Source organism: Hypomesus transpacificus, chromosome 19, assembly GCF_021917145.1.
Source record: "Hypomesus transpacificus isolate Combined female chromosome 19, fHypTra1, whole genome shotgun sequence".
In the NCBI taxonomy this organism is placed as follows: Eukaryota; Metazoa; Chordata; class Actinopteri; order Osmeriformes; family Osmeridae; genus Hypomesus; species Hypomesus transpacificus.
In genome coordinates, this window is record NC_061078.1 from 12,995,015 (window position 1) to 13,015,162 (window position 20,148).

Here is a 20,148-nt window from a genome sequence, read left to right on the forward strand (position 1 = left end):
CATAAAAGCAGGGTAATGACTGTACAGGGGACGGGAGAAAGGGGGACACTGGCAGGCAGGAGATTTGTATTAAGAGGAGCAGGGCAGGACTGACGTCAGCCGGCAGCATCACATGCGCGCACACACACACACTTATAATGAGGACAGGCTTTCACCGTCACACACAAAGGCACATCTGAGGAGAAATGAGTCTTGCGGACACACACGCACACACACACACACATCCACACACATACAAATGTATGTACACATACAATAGGGGGGGGGGGAGAAAAAAAGAAGACACATTGAATGAATGGCAGAGAGAGAGAGAAAAAAAAAGAGAAGAAAAATGAAAGAAAATCACTGCAGCCTGGTTCAACACTTTAGTCTGCATCCCTGGGAAGGCAGAGAGCTAACTAGATCACTGCCCTGCAGTGTGTGTGTGTGTTAGTGAGTGTGTGTCCTGTTCCACTAGCTGAACATAGCCAGTATACCCCTGGTAGTGCTGTCCTAGATAGGACTAGGCTCCACCAGAGACCAGATGGAGACATGAGGGCCCGCAGAGGGGGGCAACGGGGCGCTGGGGGGCGTCAGTCGGCCGTGTCGTCAGGGCAACCTGGCAGGAGCGTGGAAAATTCTTGGAGTGGGGCAGAGGGCTGCTGGACGGCTTCATCCCTCTCTTTTCACACCCCTCCGTCAGTTCTCTGCTCAGGTGGGTATGTGAGACTGTCCCGTCGATTAGTCTTACCTGTCCCTCTGGCCTGGCAACACACTGGCTCGTAACACTGACCCATGACCATGCCCAGAGAACACCGGAGGCCACTATCGCTGTACTACTGGAGTGTTATTGACCACTCCAAGCACTAAAACCATGTGTACAGTGTAATCACAATAATATGGACAGACGAAACACATTAAAATACCCTTCTCAGAATCCACTGTTTGCGTTTTGTGCTATAGCCAATACCTTTAAACACAACAATGTCTGGCTTGTTTGACTAAGTGCTCAAACCCCGAGTAAAAAAAACAAAAACTAAACAAAAACAAGATTAAAGATGAAATACAAATGTGTATGCTCTGGCCAATTTATTAAACAAAAACGCAATAAAGCACAGCTCGGGATCACTGTACTGTGTATGCATATGTGTGTGTGTGTGTGTGTGTGTGTGTGTGTGTGTGTGTGTGTGTGTGTGTGTGTGTGTGTGTGTGCGTCGTGCTGGCCGTTTGATAAATGGCATGTGTTTGTTTGTGTCTGAACTAGGCTAGTCCATATTTATTTCTGCTAAGAGGTTCAAGGTTCGCCCATCTCATAACGATGTGGTAAAATCCCTGTGACGCTCAGTACAGCCCTGCAACGTACCATGACACAGGACCAGATCCAGGACAAGCCCTTAGCCCCAGAACAGCCCTGGTTAGTGCTGCAGTAGGCCTAGTCTGGACGTCGCCTGAGCCACAGACGGAGTTCTCATCAGACTCTGCTCCTAGGACCCACTCTGTCTCCAGGAACCACGGCATCTGGCATGGCCATTGCTGTTTGTTTACGCGGGTCAGGTGGATGGGACGAGCCAGCCTCCCTACCCTAGATGTGATCCCCATGTAGGAGGCTGGGGGTGGGAGCTTCCTGGCTCCCTGCCTGGGTGTGACAGCCAGCCACAGCCTTTACAGGGAGAGACCAGGGGAACTGACAGAGAGAGAGCAGAGTACGCCAACAACTAAAATAAAGAGGGAAGAAATACGACTGTACATTACAGAGATGGAAAAGCCAGAGCTTGAACCTCCCTCCTAACCAACGTCCCAGAGCCAGGGGCCAGGGACCAGGTACTGGCCCGGGGCTGGGGCTGTGGAGGGGGCTGGGATTCCGAGACTGAGACAGGTCAGGGGGGACTGGGAGAGGCCGTCTGGCGTCCTCTGTGGCCAGACAGGTGTGGCTGCCGGGTCAGAGAAGACTCACGCCTTGGATCCCTCTGCGCCTCCCTCAGCTCTTCTTCCCCGGCCTCTTCCCCAGCCTCCTCCCCAGCCTCCTCTCCAGCCTCTCCATGATTCAGGCCCAGCTGGCTCGTTCCTCACTTTCTTAACTCCAAATGCTACGTGTTCAAAAGAAGCATGCCACTAAATCCAGCTGAACGAGCAGTAGAATACATCGGCCAAACAAATAGCCTGTGTGAGCGTGTGAGCATACGGGAGAGACCCATGCCAGTACCAGTCACCTGCAAGCAGCTCACCTCAGGCCAGACCAGACCAGCCCATCAACCCCAGGGCACCCTAGCTCAGCCATCCAGTTGACCCCCGGCAAACTCAGCTGATCCCAGTTAGGGGGGGGGGGGGCTTGGGGACGTGACGTCCCGTGCACTTGGGGCGCCTGACGAGATAAACGCAATCAAGTGGATGGATACTGAACTTGTTGCTCTGCTGTGAGGCCCTGAGCTGACAAGAGGATCCCTCCTCTCCTATTGTCTCTTACAGTTGTACATGTTCCATTCACCACTAGAATCAGTTTAGGACTCCAAACTATAAAGGCTACCCCAAAATGTGACAGATCACAGAACAACAAACTAGTACGGGCTTAGACTACAGCAGAACATTTATCTGAGTTCTTCGATTTGTTTTGTATTGTTCTTTTTTAAGAAAAGGAGAGGGGAGAAGGAGGGGCTGACAGGGTATTATGTTGAAACAAGAAGAATGTGGAGCTTATAGAAAATCTCAGCTCAACTGTCAGCTTTGCCTCTCCTAGCTGCACTTCCTACTCTTGGCCGCTCGCCAGACAGAGCAAAGCTTGCATAATGACAAACACGTGTTTGCAGGAACAACAAAAAAGCCACAATCTGAGTAGGGTCAACCCCTATTACGTCAATGATGAACTTCTTCCCACAATGGCATGTTTCAGGCTCAAATAGCCCATAAGTATTTTGCAGTGGTCATTTACCAGCATTCTACAGGACGACATCATAGATAAGCACAGACGAACAACACACACACTTCAGCACGTCGTTCATAAACTACTTCAAACGCATCGCATTGTGGATTGGATGATGAACAAATCAACTATTTCTGTTTTGGGGTTCATTTGGAGTGAAATATTGTTCGAAAAATACATTTATGACCGAATTATTTTGGTAATCAGACCGTTATTCAAATCAAGCAGCCTAAGAACAACAAGGATTTCTGCGGGGGAAAGGGAATGTGATAATGATCATGAAAGGACCTTCCTGGAAAGCTTGAGCTTGGAGAGGTCAGTCCTTAGCTGAGACCTGAGGTCTTAGACTGGGTCGTCCCATACTGAACCGGACGCACTCACCTGGACAGCCAAACCACAGCTCTGCCCCAAAAACACTAAACGCGTTCAATTTAAACAAAGTGCAGAATTCTTTTTTTACCACATTTAATTTTGAAATGTTAAACAAATGAATGCTATGAATAACCCAGATAATGATCACTTTCATGAATTTTACTTTATAGCTTGGAAGAAATTCAATAAAATGCATGGGTTAGGGTTAGTGCTGAAGTGCATTTGTTTTCTACAGCTATAGACACAGACAAAAGAAGAAAAATTAAACTTTCATTGTATTATTCTGTTATGTTTCCTCAAAGGTGAGAGCAATAACTTATCATTTTTGGTGAATCAACAAATCTAGAAAATATCCATAGTTTAAATTAAACCAGTACCCTTTTCACAGAAAAATGTAAAAGGCCTTCAATGAGGAAGCTAAAGACAACGCATAGACCTAATCCCAGAGGTAAGGAATAGAAGCCCCGCAAGTGGAGTCTGATCCAGAGTTTATTAGAAACCACACAGTAAATCATAGTCCTATACATAGTTGTAGGCGGTGTGCATTTCGTGCAGGTTAGGTTTTATCTATGCTTAATATCCACTGTTGACCTGAACTTGGGTAACACACGCTCACCCCAGGCTGGAACACACGGTCCTCCATGATCTGAGGAGTTCACTGGCTGACTGCCCTGGCAGCATAAATAGCTTGAATTGTCCTTCTCAATGATAAGCCCTACTTTACTTTTGCGTCGTTGATCTGCATGTTCATAAAAAGATCCAGGGTTTATCTACTTTTAACACAAGCAATTATGAAAGAGACCGTTGACCCAGTGACGCACCAAATGTTCGCTTCTCACGGCGGCACGCCAGACTTTATATGTTACCTGGAATTTATGAAGAGATAATTTACGGGGGAAAAATAACTGGCCCCTTAGTGGCTTCCCTGTTCTCTTTTACTGTTGAACTCCTCCTGTAGAAATATCTAACCAAGACATCATGTTCAGAACATCTAGAACACTGTCACTCTCCTTCTTTCGGTCTCTCTGTCCATCTCTCTCTCGATCTGTATCAGTCTATATTGTATTTCTTCCTCCCTTTTTGTCTTTGTGACGTTACGGCGAAGGAACACACCACTGCGCAGGTTCAAATATAGGTTTAGTAGCATGTTTTGGTCACACCTAGAGAACAGGGCCTCACAGCATCTCCACACAGCATTTGACTCCAACTTTAACGGGCACGCCGCTTCACCGTGCCTCTCTCTCGGAAGGGAGGTTTGTGTGTTTGTGGTGGTGTAGACAGTAATCAGTGGCTCTCAACTGACTGACATGCTGTAATTAGCCTGGGAATCCTGGCTGGAGGACTAGAGGGCTGTGCTCTCCTCAGCTCCCACAGGGGTCAGCTCCACATCCTCCCACAGACCTAGACCAGAACCAGCACCTCCATCTGGACCATCCAGCCATTCACAGACAACCAAACGTCATTTCCCCTCAGACCATGAGAAGCAAAATGAGAAAGACACATTGCTCGTTTCCAAACTGGAACTTTGTTATGCAAACACGACACACATGTATGCAGTGGGTAGCAGGGTAGCTGGTGTGGAAGTGTTTCTGTATGACAGTCTATAAACACTTCCTTACTGTCCTTCACAGCCATCTGCGTTCTGGCCCGGTGTTGGCCACAAGGCTAGGTGGCTCGCGCAGGCCCTGGAAGGGAGGCGCTGAGTGGAACAGGAAGACTATACCTGATATGGACATGGGTGCCAGATCCAGGAGGCTGGAGGGAGCCTTGTAAGGGAACATCTGGCTTTATCATGGAATCAGAGCAGGCTTCTCTCATAAACACTGGCCAGCCAGTCAGCCAGCCAACTAGTCAGCCTGAGCCCTGCTGTAACCCAGGCCAATAACAAGCACGAGAACACAGACGATATATCAGGGCCAGGAAGGGAGCAAAAGAGAGAGCGGGGGAAAGTACAGAGAGATCGAGGGAAAGAAAACAGAGGGACCGAAAGAGAGGTAGAGAAAGAGAAAGACAGTGAGAGAGACACCCAGTGAGAGGCTGAGAAAGACAGAGGGAGAGGAAGAGTGAGAGAGTGAGTGAGACATAGAGTGAGAGTGAAAGAGAGTGAGAGACACAGACAGAGAGCAAGGCTGAGAGAAAAATCGTCTGTTGTCAAGTAAATCATTTACAAACAAGTGGCCGCCACCGGCACCAGACACAGCCTTTCCTTCTACTCAATGATTTAAGCTGTCACCTTTGCAGCTCGCACTCTGCTCTGTGAACATCCAGTAAGACGACTGCATCTGCACTGCTGGTCAAACTCAGATTACATTTGGCCAAAGCTCAAACTAAATAACTTAATTTGACTATCATTCGGTCCCAAATCTAATCTCAAATTAATTGAACAACTGTTGACTTATAATAGCCCTATACCAATCTCTGGAAGGACGTAAATCAAACAACAGATAGGCCTAAGCCAGGAACACTTTCATGACCGGGTGACTTCACCCTGAGCACCTTCATTACAGGAGCACCACAGGTGAGTGTGTGTGTGTGTGCGTACGAGTGTGTGTGTGTGTCAGTGGATGCCAGCAGCCAGACTGCATCTCCTCACCTGAGGGATGTCTGTCTGCAGTGGAATCAGTAAGTCAGCCAGTGAAACGTCAGCTGATGATGCCTCTGTGTCGCTGTGTGAGCACTTGGTGACAGCCTCCGTGCAGGCCTCATCAGACCGTCCTGTCCCCAGGAGCCAGCCCCAGGGCCTGGGGAGCTGTCCCAGCAGGGCCTAACCTGTGACATCGTCATCGGGGTTTTAAACGAGCGAGCAGCAGTGCGCTTGAGTTTAGAGTTCGAGCGCCTCATTACGATGCAGCAGCAACAACCGAATCCCCGGTTGGAGTCGAAGGAGAGAGCTGTGATTGTTATTGTGAGAGAGGGCTTTGGCGCTGATTCCCGGGTGTTTTAGCGCGAGCATAATGAAGGGAAAGTGTCCCTGTCTGTCTGCGGTGTTGCCAGCCCGCTTTGCCAGGGGAGAACACAGAGAACCTGTCGCTGGAACATGCAGACACGGACACACAGACAACAGAGAGGTGGGGGGGGGGGAGGAGATGTCTGTTGAGGAACTGGTTTGGTTTACACTTTCTACCACCTTGTACTTTATGTTCCCGTGGATAGCATCACTGGCTAAATTAGACAGGGTCTCTCTCCAGTTATATACACATCTAAACCACACCAAGTCTGGGAACTGGTAGAATCACAACTGCTTAAATCTAGTTGGTCATAAAAAAAGAATGTGCAACAACGTCATTTCCTGTCCTGAGACACCACAATCTCACGCTCTGAAGCGGTCTAGAAGCACCGCAGGTCGACACACTTCCCTCCCTCTCCAGGGGGAATACCAGCAGGCACAAACACATCAGTTAACAAGTGGCATGGTATAGGACTGGACCTGTAATTCCGAGGAGCAACACTTCAAAATATGTGTGTGTCCTTCATCACAGGATGTTCCAATCACATAGCTCTTGGTCTATTTCAAAAGCTAAATGTCAAACCGGATAGGGCATAGTCAATTCAACTTTAATGTGGTCCATTTCGTCACCGTACAATAAGCCATGCTATCGCCTCGAACATATCTTTGCAGCAGGCAAACAAAAGGACACAAATAACATGCAGCAATCTATGTTTGGGAGTTGTGTGAGGGGAGGGGAGGGGGGGGGGGGTGCAATCGTTTGACATCTACAATTTGTGATGGTCAATATGGAGTGGACCTTGAACATCCTAAAACAAACTGTATAGCTTACAGACACGTACACACACACACAGACACTTAATACTTGTCGACCTGCCATAGGAGAGTTGAAATCAATCTGAAGTTGAGGCAAATTACCTCAGGTGAAGATACCACCCATGTCAAATTTTAAGACTGTCAAGTCAAACGGCGATTCCATTACTAATGATGACGTACATCCGCGAGATCATCCGACAGGCTGAGCTGAGAGGGAACAACGAGCTCCAGGCAAGGTAAGGAGATCTGTACTCAGGTATGTGCACAGGTGGCTCCAAACAGGGCAGGCCCTGCTTCAGCCTACCTTAGACACGCACACCGCGCTACACATCAGCCCTCGCTGACTACAACAACGACTGTCATGCGAGTCAGTCTCACTCACACCAACTCATACCGCAGAACTGGTTTAGGCCTACAATGCACGGCAACAGGAGCACAAGCACTCACGTGCACCCACTGACGTACACACAACCTGGGAAAGAAGGCAATAGGTCAGCCTTTCTCTGCCGCCATTTTCTTTGCACAATTCCTGGCATTGCAGATTGTCTTGATAGATTAGGATCTTATTGGAGGGAAAGGCCCTCACCCCAGTACAAGAGAAGTGGGTCTTTCTGACAGAACAAGAAACAGCAGATGAACCGATGCAGTGGAGGGTGTCTTTATCGCTGGTTTTCACATCAGCTGTGGAGAGATAGCAGAATCCCCCTCTTTGTCTTCCCTCAGTGCAGAGTTAAAGGACACACATGTGGCGTCCATCTGCGCCACATGTGCTCCCAAAGAGAGACCCCCCGTGTCCAGCTCCGCTACTCATCTCTCCGTCTGAGCGAGGGTGCCCCCCCCTCCCTCCCTCCCCCCCCCCGCCCTCCCATCCTCAAAACAAAGGCTAGCAAGTGCTTCTGAAGTAGAGCTCAGAAGACTGACAAAGACTTAGCGTACGTCAGAAGCGGCATGTTGGTTAGGGCGGCATACCTAAACCATATTTAGCATTTGTCTTGGGTGGAATCCAACATGCCCCTCTGACAACCCCGCCACCCCCAGCCCAGTCACCCTGAGTTGCCATGTGGCCATACCCAGGCTACAGCTCCCCACTTCTGTATTGGTGCCAGGGCCGGGGCATATGGGGGCCCTCTGGGGGTGGGGGGTGTATCTATCAGAGGCAGGGTGGGTAGATGGTGCGTCTTTCCCACAGAGGGGCAACACAGATACAGCAGGCCTTACAGACACACAGCAGCAGCATCAGCTGCTGCCATCCATCCATGCTCTGCAGCGACACGAGAGAAGACTCACACTGGAACACTAAATACCCTTCATCCACACCAAACAAAAGCACCACACGCTGCGCACACACACACACACACACACACACACAGTGGATGGCCACGGAGAGAGACCAGGTGGGATTTGAGCTTTGCGAATGCAAAACTATCCGACACAAGCGGCCCAATTTTGGAGATGTGACTTGATATGTTTGTGAGAGAAAAAAATCCAGAATCGCTAAAATCAAACCAATGATTCCTCTGACCGCGCCTGGCCTGATCTCGCTGGGCGCTCAAGAGGTGGAGGACGGTGACATTACTGCCACTGATTGTGGGCCTCGTGGCCACCTCTATATGTAGCCTACATGCTGATGTCCAGCCCTGCCTCTGTGGCTTCTCTTCTCCCTCGCTCCCCCTCTCCCTCGCTCCCCCTCTCCCTCGCTCTCCCTCGCTCCCCCTCTCCCTACGGTATCAGGAGGCTGCGCCAAAGCGATAGCCCGCCGCTCTCCTCCCCACTCCCCCGTCACTAGCTTATCTCATAACACCAGCACACGTCATTCATAACTGACATGGCAGACATGTTCAGCTCTACGCACTTATCCAGCCTTGGCTAGGCAGAGGTCCACACACACACACAAACACCACACACAATGCCACAGTTGTGGCTTTTCAGTTACTGACATCTTCATCTGTTTCTTTTTTTATTTCTTCCTTTTGCTCTCTTTATCTGGAGCGTTGACATACTTTGAAGCGGGGCAGGGCCCTCTCGGTCTGGGCTGTGTTCTTGTCAGAGGGACAGCCTCTGACAGGCAGGCTGATTCAGAGGCCGAGGCTGAGGGATCCCAGGACCTGAGGCTCCTGGAGTTAACAGTCCTCCTCAGAGGCTGCTAAACCTTCGACACTGCTGCTTCCTAACTTTTGTTTTTCTTTGCCCGAATAGAGACAAAGAGAGACAGTACTGAAGTATTCGCAACCGGAACGAAAAACCTGTCTAATAGAACAAAGACTTCCAATTTTAAGGGCAATTTTTAGGCAAGTTATGACAGTGGAATATGGACACTTGAAACCTGAACTTGGGCCATAACGAAAAATATTTCTGTCAACTGCTTCCACCACCTTTGTCAATTCACCAAAACGATAGAATAATATCCTACACTACGCTGAACTTAACAGCGACAGGTCATATTATTTGGCCCAGTTAAGCAAGAGAGAGAGAGCGAGTGAGAGAGAGATATGGGTTCCCGGGAATTGATTACACTAAACAATGGCAAGCAGGCTCCAGAGCCACCTTGGTCAGACAGCGAGATACCACGAGGGAGATACCTCATTACCACGAGGGAGATACCTCATTGGAGCTCTCAGACCTTCCTTAGACACCAGTGATTGATTTTTTCCTCCTCACCACAAAATCTCACTTACGTCATTGGCTCTGTAAAATGGTGTGTGTGTGTGTGTGTGTGGGGGGGGCAGCTATAGCATTTGAGCCTCTGTGTGAGTGTGTGTGCGAAAGAGAGAGAGAAAGAAAGAGAGGGGGAGGGAGAGGGAGAAAGTAAGAGACAAATAGAGAACGAGAGAAAAAGAAAGAAGAGCAACAAAGTGAGCGAAAAGGAGACAGCAAAGGAGTAAAAAGACAGAGAAGAAAAGAGGGTGGGGGTTGGAAAAGCAGATAGTTTCTACAAATGTGTGTCACTTTATAGTATTTTTGTCTACAATTCTGAGAATTATTGAAAAAAGGCTACCCTCATTAACTGATGTTTGGGATTTCATTGAAATGACTAATATGGCTTCATAGTTTTGCCCTTTCAGTGGGGTCTGCCCTCAGCTGCAAACACACAAGCCTTCCTCTGTAGCTGCCACTGACGTCAACCGTCACCTAGCAACAACCTTTTGGTGTAAAAGCGGCAGTGCTGACACTGTTTTCAATGGGGGGGGGGGGGGGGGGGGGGGGGCAGCAAGAAAGAGAGCAAGCAGCAAGGGTAGAATTTAAGCAACAAAAGTTTCATCAGGACTACGAACACTTACATTTCTGTATAGTATTTTAGTGAGATTTATGTAACAGATTTTCAGTTAAACCAGGAAACAATCCAAATATTTCTAACCAATTGGAATTCTATCTTTGTGTTTTGGCCAAGGAAATATAAATTTTACCGTTTTAATTTACAATGCCTATCCATATGAATGTCCATGATTTGGCACACAGTATTAGTCAATACTATAAAACATACTCCCACTATTTTTTTTTCACAACTATTCTTAACAAAATTATAAAGAGAATAGCCACAAACTATGCTACCCCACTAAGCCACTATTTATTAAAGAACCTGATATGAATCAAAAGAGCGGTCTCCTCTCCCTCTTCTGTCCAGGGATAACCACCATCCTAGTACTCAAATCTCAACCACCAGCGCCAGCCTACGTCAGAGCAGCAGTCTGATCTCACCTCGGCAGTCACCCCCAACCCCCCCCCCCCTCCTCCTCCTCCATACCCTGCCCTGCCTCCCTCCAGTCTTACCCAGTCACTGGGCTGAACAAACACTGGACACAGGCTAGGTTCAACAACCTCCTTCTGGACTTAAAAGCTACTATGCTACCTGAAATGTTTGAACTGTTGGGAACCTTATGGTGCAATCAAGTGTCCGATATGAGCCATGCAGAAAATCCCAGCTCCTCTTGAAACCAATGAGTGCTGATTGGGTGGTTGATAAAGCCTAGTTTAAGGGAGTGTGTGTGAGTGTGTGTGTGTGGGAGTGTGTGTGTTCATGCGTTATTAGTAGAAAGGGGAGAGTCCATTCTTTTGTCTTCCTCTAAATACTTCTTTATCTTGTCCTTCTACTTCTGTTGGTTACCGGTAACAGTTAAGCTCGTCCAAGAAAAATTCTTATCAGCTCAAATATGATGCTAACGACCACTGGTCACGCACCAGGAACTTTGTTTCACTCACACATGCACACAGCAAGACAGATGGGCTCAGATAAGAATATAACATGACACCAAGATGGACAAAGCAGCATATGGGGGGAAACAATCAAGCTCATTTCAATTTCACTTTTTCTGACCAGAAGAAAAGAGTGTTTGCCCCAAAACTTTGTCCACATAATTAATATGTTCAAGTGAAAAACACTGAAAACTGTGAACTGTGTTTACAGTTTTTATTTCATTTTTATTATTGTTCTCTACGCGTGTTAGTAGCAGCAACTGGGCAAGGCCCTGGCAGACCTATCATGAAAACTAAAGAGCTGCAAGCTAATTGCTGGTGATCATGACGCAAACCGTTTCCAGGGTAACCTGGGTTTTGGAGTACCCGGTCCTGCATTTCCTCATCTGTTTGCACACACCAGTAGGCTGACAATGCAGTTGCTGCATCCTGTTTCGCTCTGCAGTCGGCCAAACACACAGAGCACCGCGCTAGTTCACTCGTTCGCATTAACCCCGTCATTCAACAAGTCTTACCGCTGCCAAGTAGCCTACTGAATTAACAACGGCATAACCTCAGTTCCGAATTTTGTTAATGTCCCTTGTGTTGTTTTAAGTACTTCAAGGGGTGAGTTCCGCTATATGTAAGTAGACTAAGTATTTTATGGTAATTGCTAGCGCAAAAACTGATACATTTTAGCCTTTCTATTGACAAAAAGTAGACCTAATTTAGAACAAAACAATTCTTAATGACTCTGTTCACTTGAGAACTGCCCATTTGTAAATCAACACTCAGCTGAAGGTAGCTTAGACCCATTACAGGAAACTGGGACGACAGATCTACAACACAGAAATAGTGTTATCACAGGGAGCACGAACAACATGAAAATACAAAAACAATTATGGAGCCCGTGTTTCTTGTGTCACACAATCAATACAAAAAGCAATGAAAAAACTGAAACTAAATCATCAGAGCTTATTGTTTCATCAATGTAAACTTAATAATGTAATGTAGCCCACGTAACAATGTAGCCTAATATGTAATAACAAATAAATGATCACTCAAATTATAAAAGGCCACAATCAAAAATAAAATTGTGCAATCCCATTTCCACAATCTTCTGTTGTTAAAGGTTGTTAAAAGTATAGGTGTGGTAGACAGTACATTTTCATACAATTGTTGAATGCATTACTGCAAAACAATACAGTCAGATGTTGAAATCTCTTTAGGAAACTAACACACCTAATCCTTTGAATTAGTTACCACTTTAAGTGTGTCTGATATCGTGTCAGTATCAGGCGGTGTGTTGGCTGACAGTGTCCAGTCTGGCTATAGGCTTCTGTAGCCTTAGTGTGTGAGACATGAGAGGGCATGGGTGCTGCCGTGGTCCTAATTTAAAGTCTAATTTGATTATCGCCCATGCGTTAACTAGCTCAAGACAGGGGGAGTGACTCAAAGATTCCCCAAAAGTTTCCTTTATATAAAATAAAAGAGAAAGTTACATGAAGAGATAATTTCAATTAGAACAATAATTCAAGTTAAGTCATTTGGTGTAGTAAATGTGTTCTAGTTTAACATGACTCTGGGCATTAAGAAGATAATTAAACATTGAGAGAAATATGGCCTGTAGACTGGAGACAGAAACATACAGAGTACTGTTCCAAATCTGGCTTTATTATTTCCCTTACCTGTGTGTCTAAAGTGTGTTCTGAGAAGCCCTTACAGCCTACTGAGGCTGAACACAGGAGCGCCTGCCTCAGTAGGATTACACTGAAACAAACTAGCCAAGCAACAATTATCTACTGGCAAAACAACCATTGAAAATATTATCATTCTATATGTCTCGTTGTATATTCACATGGGGTCAGAAAAACAAGGAATCATGAATAAATGAAATGAATACATTCTAGCAATACTGAGCAAAGGATCCTCTGGAAAAAGAAGAAAAAAACACGTGGCCAAAGCATACAAGCAATCTCTTTAACACACACACCATTAGACCAGCAGTCACAGTCTCGCACCATCAGCTAAAGATGATAATTAAATGATCCATTAACGTAGTCGATCAAATGTGTTGAATTTAAACACTCATTTGTTAAGACACAGGGCTCCGACAAATACATAAATAATATTTGTCTTTTAACAATTCAGTCAGTCCTACAGAAAATGTTTAACGGTATCTTTAATTGCAGTTTTCTCAGGGGAACACTCTGATCGCCTCTGTTTGTCTCATCAGAGCTGAAGGCAGTCGCCGACTTCTACCGGGCGATTAGCAAAACTTGCATTTTTTCTCTCAATTTTTTTGCTATGCAGTCACACTGTGGTACGTCACCGGGTAGTGACGTCAATGTTATATCATTCCACATGGCTTTACAGCAAGAGAACGTGACAGCTGAGGCAGGCTGCTTTTCCGCCGCCCTACTCTTCCCCTCCCTCTCTGCCTCCCTCCCCCCCCCCCTCTTTCTCTCTCTCTGCTGCCTGCTGCCCTGTCCTCGTGTGTATAGGAGTTAGTTAAGAGCATTATTCACCCCTGCCTGCCTGCACCCCCCCCCCCCCCCCCGGGAGCACTAACTCTACACAAAAAGGGGTCCGTCGAGTGGGTTTGACCCTGGGCCAGGGGTGACCCAGGGGTACTCCACCCAGCAGTCCCACCAACAAACAAAAGACAGCCCAACTGAGGATACAGGCTACACAATGCTGTATGGCCGTGCATGTAGGACATCATACTACACTCGTACTTATTGTGTCACGCTACCCTCACCCAACTGCTTATTGGATGTGCTAAAACAGAGGTTTCTACATCTGGATGTGGAATGAGTGGAAGACCTGGTCAATGGGAGTTGGGCTGGTAAAGATAGATGTGGAAAATGGTGGTGTAATGTTGACATGGTAATTACAGTTCTGTCCATATAAGTTGAGTATTTATGGTTCTTTAATGACACAGAAAGTAACATCATGGTTTTATTTTTCGTCACCAGAGATATTTGGTGAACTCATATCGAAAAAGCCTGCAGTAACTCTATGGTAGCTTACAGTAATGCATCCTATTAAGAGGTTGGAAAATACAGTGAAAGAAAAACGAGTTGCAGTTGAACTGGGAGGTAGGAGGTATTTTGAGACTCATTGTTTTTTATTGTGGACTACACACCACTTGAAAGAACAATACTGTAACAAGTACAAACTCTAAAATTGGCAATGATATTTTCAGGTATTTGAGAAATTAGTCTTAGGTAGAATAGGATGTCATGAATACAACACAGTTCCTACTAATAGAGATTATTACAATTGGGAACACTGTGGAAAGTTTTTTTTCCAAAAAAGGAAACAACGCCTGTCCTTTAAAATCTCAACTCAACCTTTAATTGCTGCTGTAATCATTTCTTTGTGAAACCCTTCTCAGGATGACAGGATTTTATACACTGGACTGTTGACACCTCGAATGAACCAAAAACACAAATCCCTCTCATCCTGCAACATTAATTATGAATCAGATGTCTCGCCATCACTTTGTTAATACATTATGTATACAGTGAGAGTTCCAAAATGGCAGAAGCATCCATGTAGGGCATTCCCTCACTGTCTGTCTGACACATTTACTGATCTTACCAACGACAAACAGATGTGTTCACTCACACACAGCTTGTCGTCATACCTCTGAACTAAAGTTTAGACCTACATCAGCAAAGAAGGGACACTGCGAAGCCGCCTATTGTTTTGCAAACGTGGTGGACAGTTTACCAGTAAATTAAAATGTTCCGTTGACCCTTGAGGAAAGAAGTCAGTCTGTCTGTAAATACAAACTAGCAGGGATGTTGCTGTTAACTGGTGACAGCAATGCTATTACCTACTCAGCACTCTGTAATCAGTTAGATAGGCTTACGGAACAAGACGGAACAAAGAATATATCATCTATTTAATAAACTATTCTATTTCTTAAAAAGATCCTTTAAAAACGTCTTAATGCATGCTTTTCTAGATTACTTTAACGTTCTCACGTGATATTCAAATCACTGGTACACAAAGGTAAATACATCTAAATTATCACTGTTGAAAGTGATCCATTCATTACAAACCGACATGAATACCACCAGCTAAATAAGAGCCATGTCTTGCATTGTTTACGTCAGCGCACAAAAGTGTTTTGCTTGTTCCATAATAAGGGTGCCAGCCAGAGGTGGGTAGAGTTGGGAGAACGCTGTTGGAGCCTACATTGTTATGGTGTTCATCTTTGGGAGCAAAAGCAGTCATGAGCTAAAATGCCAAACACCTGTGATAGCAGTCCTTCATATCTTCCCCCGTCCCTCCTCCCCCCGGCCGCACAATACCAAACCCACAGACAAACTTCCTCATGTGCTTAAGATGAACCGATAAAGCCACAACTTGCAGAAAGTCTTGCACAGGGAGGGGGAAAAATACAGCGATTGATTACTAAAATCAGTTTCCCTCAAAGAGGAAAGTCACAATGGATGTGTTGTGTAAATGTTGTGAGACGCGGAAACACAGGGGAGAACATCTTGACGTCATGGTTCAACCTTGAGTGACTTTATTTCATAAGTCAATTTTTTTCTGGCCGTCACATGCTAATTTGTGATCCCAAGCCATTCTATGTTCAACATGCCCTTTATCACTGCATGAAAAAAACATGTTAAAAGGCTAAACATGAAAACTGATTATACTTTATGACATAGTAGGCCCATGAGGTATTCTTTGTCCCGTTTTCACGTGCACTATAGTTGCTTTACTCATGTGTATTAAAAACTGAAAATTAATACACCAGAAACAATGTTGTAGAAATTAATTGTAGTCCTCTTCCTTTGCTGATAAATGACCTAATCATGGTTTTATGCAGTGAGGTGAACGTTATTATTATTTTGGCCTTCATATTCAAAAATATTATTTGAATATGCTGTCTTCTTTTTTCTCACAGCAGACGGAGCCTAAGATGGATACAAACAGGCCTTCCTCCACTGCTAAAGCCAGCATGCTCCCATGTTACTGTGTCTTTCTACGTACAGACAATGTGACCATCCGAGGCACGCAGCCTTCTACCCTTAGCTACATCCACCATTCCTGGTTGAAAAGCCGTAGTAGCCAGGGTGATGATGATGTTGCTGACGACAACACAAGGCTGGTTGGAGCTGGGAAATCTACGACTCAAAGGCTTGGTTATAGGGGGGTTGCTAGCTGTGCTGCTGATCACATAAAAAGGCCATGAGGCCACATGTTAGAATTCATCTGGGCCCAACATATATTCCCGATATTAAATCACAATAATTTGGATTTATTCCACCAGATTAGAGTATATCAATTATTGTTCATTTCAATTTGCCAGTAAAATAATATATTCAAAAACAATACATATATTGAATAATGTAACTTAAAAGATTGATCTAAACACCCAGAGTGGCATAGTGAGTGATATTAAGAGAAATTTTTGGAAGTGGTAATTAAGCTTCCATGACTACATGCCTCAATGGTGCTCTTCTGGCCTCTGTTGACGAAAGTGCCCACACATCAGGTGGTCTGATTCATGTTCTGCTACATAGATTATACTGTAAATAAAATATTATTGAATTCCAGATATTAAGATGAGAAATGTATATGCCATGTAGAAGGCCTAGACTACATTAGTCTTAAACTATAAATTGCATTCTGTTTGTGCAATAATAACATGAGTGGTCCTGCATATTTGGGTATAACAGGTGTGGGTCATGTCTTCTTCTCTGACAAAGTTAAGTTATAAGTCAAGTATAGTTGTAAGCTAGAACATTTACAGCTGACAAGACTGGACTGTGGACAGCAAATCATACGTGCTAACCATCACAGGTTAAGTCCTTGACTGAAATGTTCAAACATGGTCCTTCACCTGGGCAAGCCAGTGACACAGTTTTGGGTGATTCTAAGTCAACAACGTTGAACTATCCACCCATCTTCTATTTACAGTACCTACAACAGACAGTGACATCTTATTTCACTGATACCTGGTCCTAACTATCCCCCCTTGTTGGTGGACAAGGCTGGAACAACATCAGGTAGAATTCAAGACAACAAAATAATTCATACCAAATAGTAAAACCCTTTATGCCACCATACTGAACTTTTTGATTACTAAAATAATAATCTTAAAATAGACTTGAAACCAAATTTAAATGGCTTTTAAACCTACCAGTGTAAAAGTCACATCCTCATAGTAAGACTATTGTCTTTATTATGTTACTCATAATTTAATAAGCAATTTGCACTGGCAGAAAAAACTGAGTGTATTTCTAACATACCCTTAATCTACTGTGGAAGGTCAAAGGAGTCAGAGAAAAATTGAATACTCACATTTTACAATATAGCCTATTTTGGGAAAATGTCAAAATATTTTATCCCTCTTATTTTATATATATATAGAAAATATATAACTCATACTAAAATATATTTAGAAAATGTAGGCTTACACATCCAGACTAGTGATGCTGTTTTTATAATTACACATTTACATCCGTCATTTCATTTGTTGCAGCCTAAATTAGTTGTGTCTTGGAACACGAATTAGCTTTAATAAAATGTGCATGAATAAGTGTTTGAAATGAAATATCCACTCTATAAATGTGCTATTGGGCAAACTTTAAATTGCTTTGCCTTACAAAAAAACCTATAGTAAGAAGGAAGGTTGAGGTAAACAGAAGCAATTATGCATACGTCTTCACCCCTGTTAAAAAACAAATGAATATACATTGTTGTCGTGCAGGATAACTACATGGTATTTTGATCGGCATTATTAAAACAAGGCAACATGCCTGCATCGTCAAATGACCCAGGCCTAATTAGGCCCCTAGATACAGGCCTGCTGGGTTGCAGTAAATTATACCTCATTAAACTAATATAGGAAGACCATAATACAGAACATTGTTTTTGGAACTTGGTAGCCTGGTTGTTCTCTCTACAATCTCCCATTCCGTCCTAGAATATTGACATTTCAGGAGTTTATTCCAATTGACAAAGGCACATAATTCAGCTACAGCTGTTGGGGTTTGAGTGACATGTGGCTTGAGGTATGAAATACACCGTATTTTTTCTCCTTTAGAACCTAAGGTTGAATATGTTCGTTGGAGCACGTGTGTTCACAGAGTAAGTAATAGCCTACTTTTGAAACTGACGTCGGCAATAATAAACAGTTGTGCCAGGACCTACCTGTTCTCTGGATATGCACGGTAATGAAGGTCTGCGAGGCATTTTACAACTGCCATAATAACTTGTCGACGTTTCCCCCAAAGAAACGCAACTGGACCGTCTCCTGGGTCTGATCACTGGGACTTTCTCCTCGGAACTGTGGATCCTATTCGGTGCGTCCTTCGATGGGTAATAATTATCAAAACAGAGCGCCAAAAGCGAGCCGGAGACCCCAGCAAAGCATGCAAAGAAGGGTCGTAACAGGGGAGTCAAACAGCTCAGGCTGGTGAATGACACCAACCACACAACACTGGCAAAAACCAGTATAAGAACACTGTGTTTGAGTTTTAAAGTGGGTATCAGTGTTAGAAGACCCACACAACCCAGCACAAATAACAACCTGCCCACCATTTGTATCTGGTGCTGGTCTTCTCCCCACTGCAAAAACCGCAAAACCAAAAAGTCCCCTAGGTAACATGATGCTGGCAGTGACACGAGCCAACATGTATTACTTTCTTTCTTTTTCCTCCTTAAATAGAATGTTAAAAAGAAAAATGCACAGCCTATGCTAAATAGTGGGCTGATACACTGAGTAAAACCAGACAGGAAAGTCCGCAAATACCAAAGGCTGAAGTCACTTTGCAAGCTCCTGGAAATAAGCAACGAGGTTGCCAAAAATGCGAATGCGCCCAAATAAAGGGCAGAAATTCGAAACAATTTGGAATTCAGAATGTCTTCATTGCAAAACCTACAGACGTTGAATAAAAATCCCCTTTGATGGTCTTGTTTTAAAGGGGTGACGCAGCTCTTCACATAGCCGTTCCTGAAGCTATCTGTGCTGTTTGAATTCCCAACCCCATCGTGGTGCCTGATTTTATTGTGCAAAACCTCTCCTTCTTCGCGTAGAGCCATGTCTTTAACTGTAGCTCCTCGATTCCCCCAAAAGTGTCCTTATTCCACTATTGTCGCCGTCTCAACGTTCAACTAAATATGGGCAAATGTACTCCATGGTCACTCAAACGTGCCCAAGCATTTTGACTAGAAGAAAGACAGGGTGAAATGTTGTTGTTTTTAGAGAAAAGGGACTCTGTGTCGCCGCCTAGAGTAGAAGTGACAATCTGCTATAAAAACTAGAGCCTACACGCGCTCTGCATTAACACTTAACACTGCAAACAAAGCTTGTCGTGTGTATTTCAAACCTAAAAAGAAAACAAACCACACCATAAAATATAATAAAAACATATTCCAGTGTTAAAACAGGTTACTTCTGGCGACTGTACGACGTAATGGTATACATGTTATTAAACTTGTAAAAGTAAGGCTACTGAAAGTGAATGTACTAGTGGAGTGGAACGCTGTCAAGTCATTCAACAACTGTCCACATACGATTACAGTGTATTGGAATATGCAATGGTCACACACATCACAGACCTCCTGCCATATTGATGTCAAAAACAATCCAAAAGTTCAACCTTTTTTTCTTATTAAACCATGTTTATGTGGTCTCATGCCTGCAGACTTACAAACTGCAAACTGTCGGCAGAGTGTCTGCCCTCTGGTTGATTCTATTCAATTTAATTCAACTTTATTAGGCTATAGACTGATGGTCTAGACACTCAGACAAAAACAGAAAACTCCAACACAAACGATCAAGGTTAAAAAACATTTTAAATAACTATAGACCTACATCAGTGTCGTACAAGGAGGTGTGTTCCAATGTCTCAACAACTGGTCTAAGGAGAGTAATTAGGTCATATCAAACTCATCCAACTATTTTTCATCGAGTTTG

The 20,148-nt window shown here is 44.5% G+C and overlaps 1 protein-coding gene across 1 annotated transcript in view; it reads right to left on the bottom strand.

The window, feature by feature from the left end:
* pde3b (phosphodiesterase 3B) overlaps positions 1-19,436 on the bottom strand; it is a 34,849-nt gene extending 15,413 nt beyond the window's left edge. Inside the window, exon 1 of the mRNA XM_047041418.1 lies at positions 18,381-19,436. Coding sequence (XP_046897374.1) covers positions 18,381-19,271 — 891 coding nt within the window. The 5' untranslated portion in view covers positions 19,272-19,436. The remainder of the gene's footprint in view (positions 1-18,380) is intronic.
* Positions 19,437-20,148: the final 712 nt, after the last annotated feature.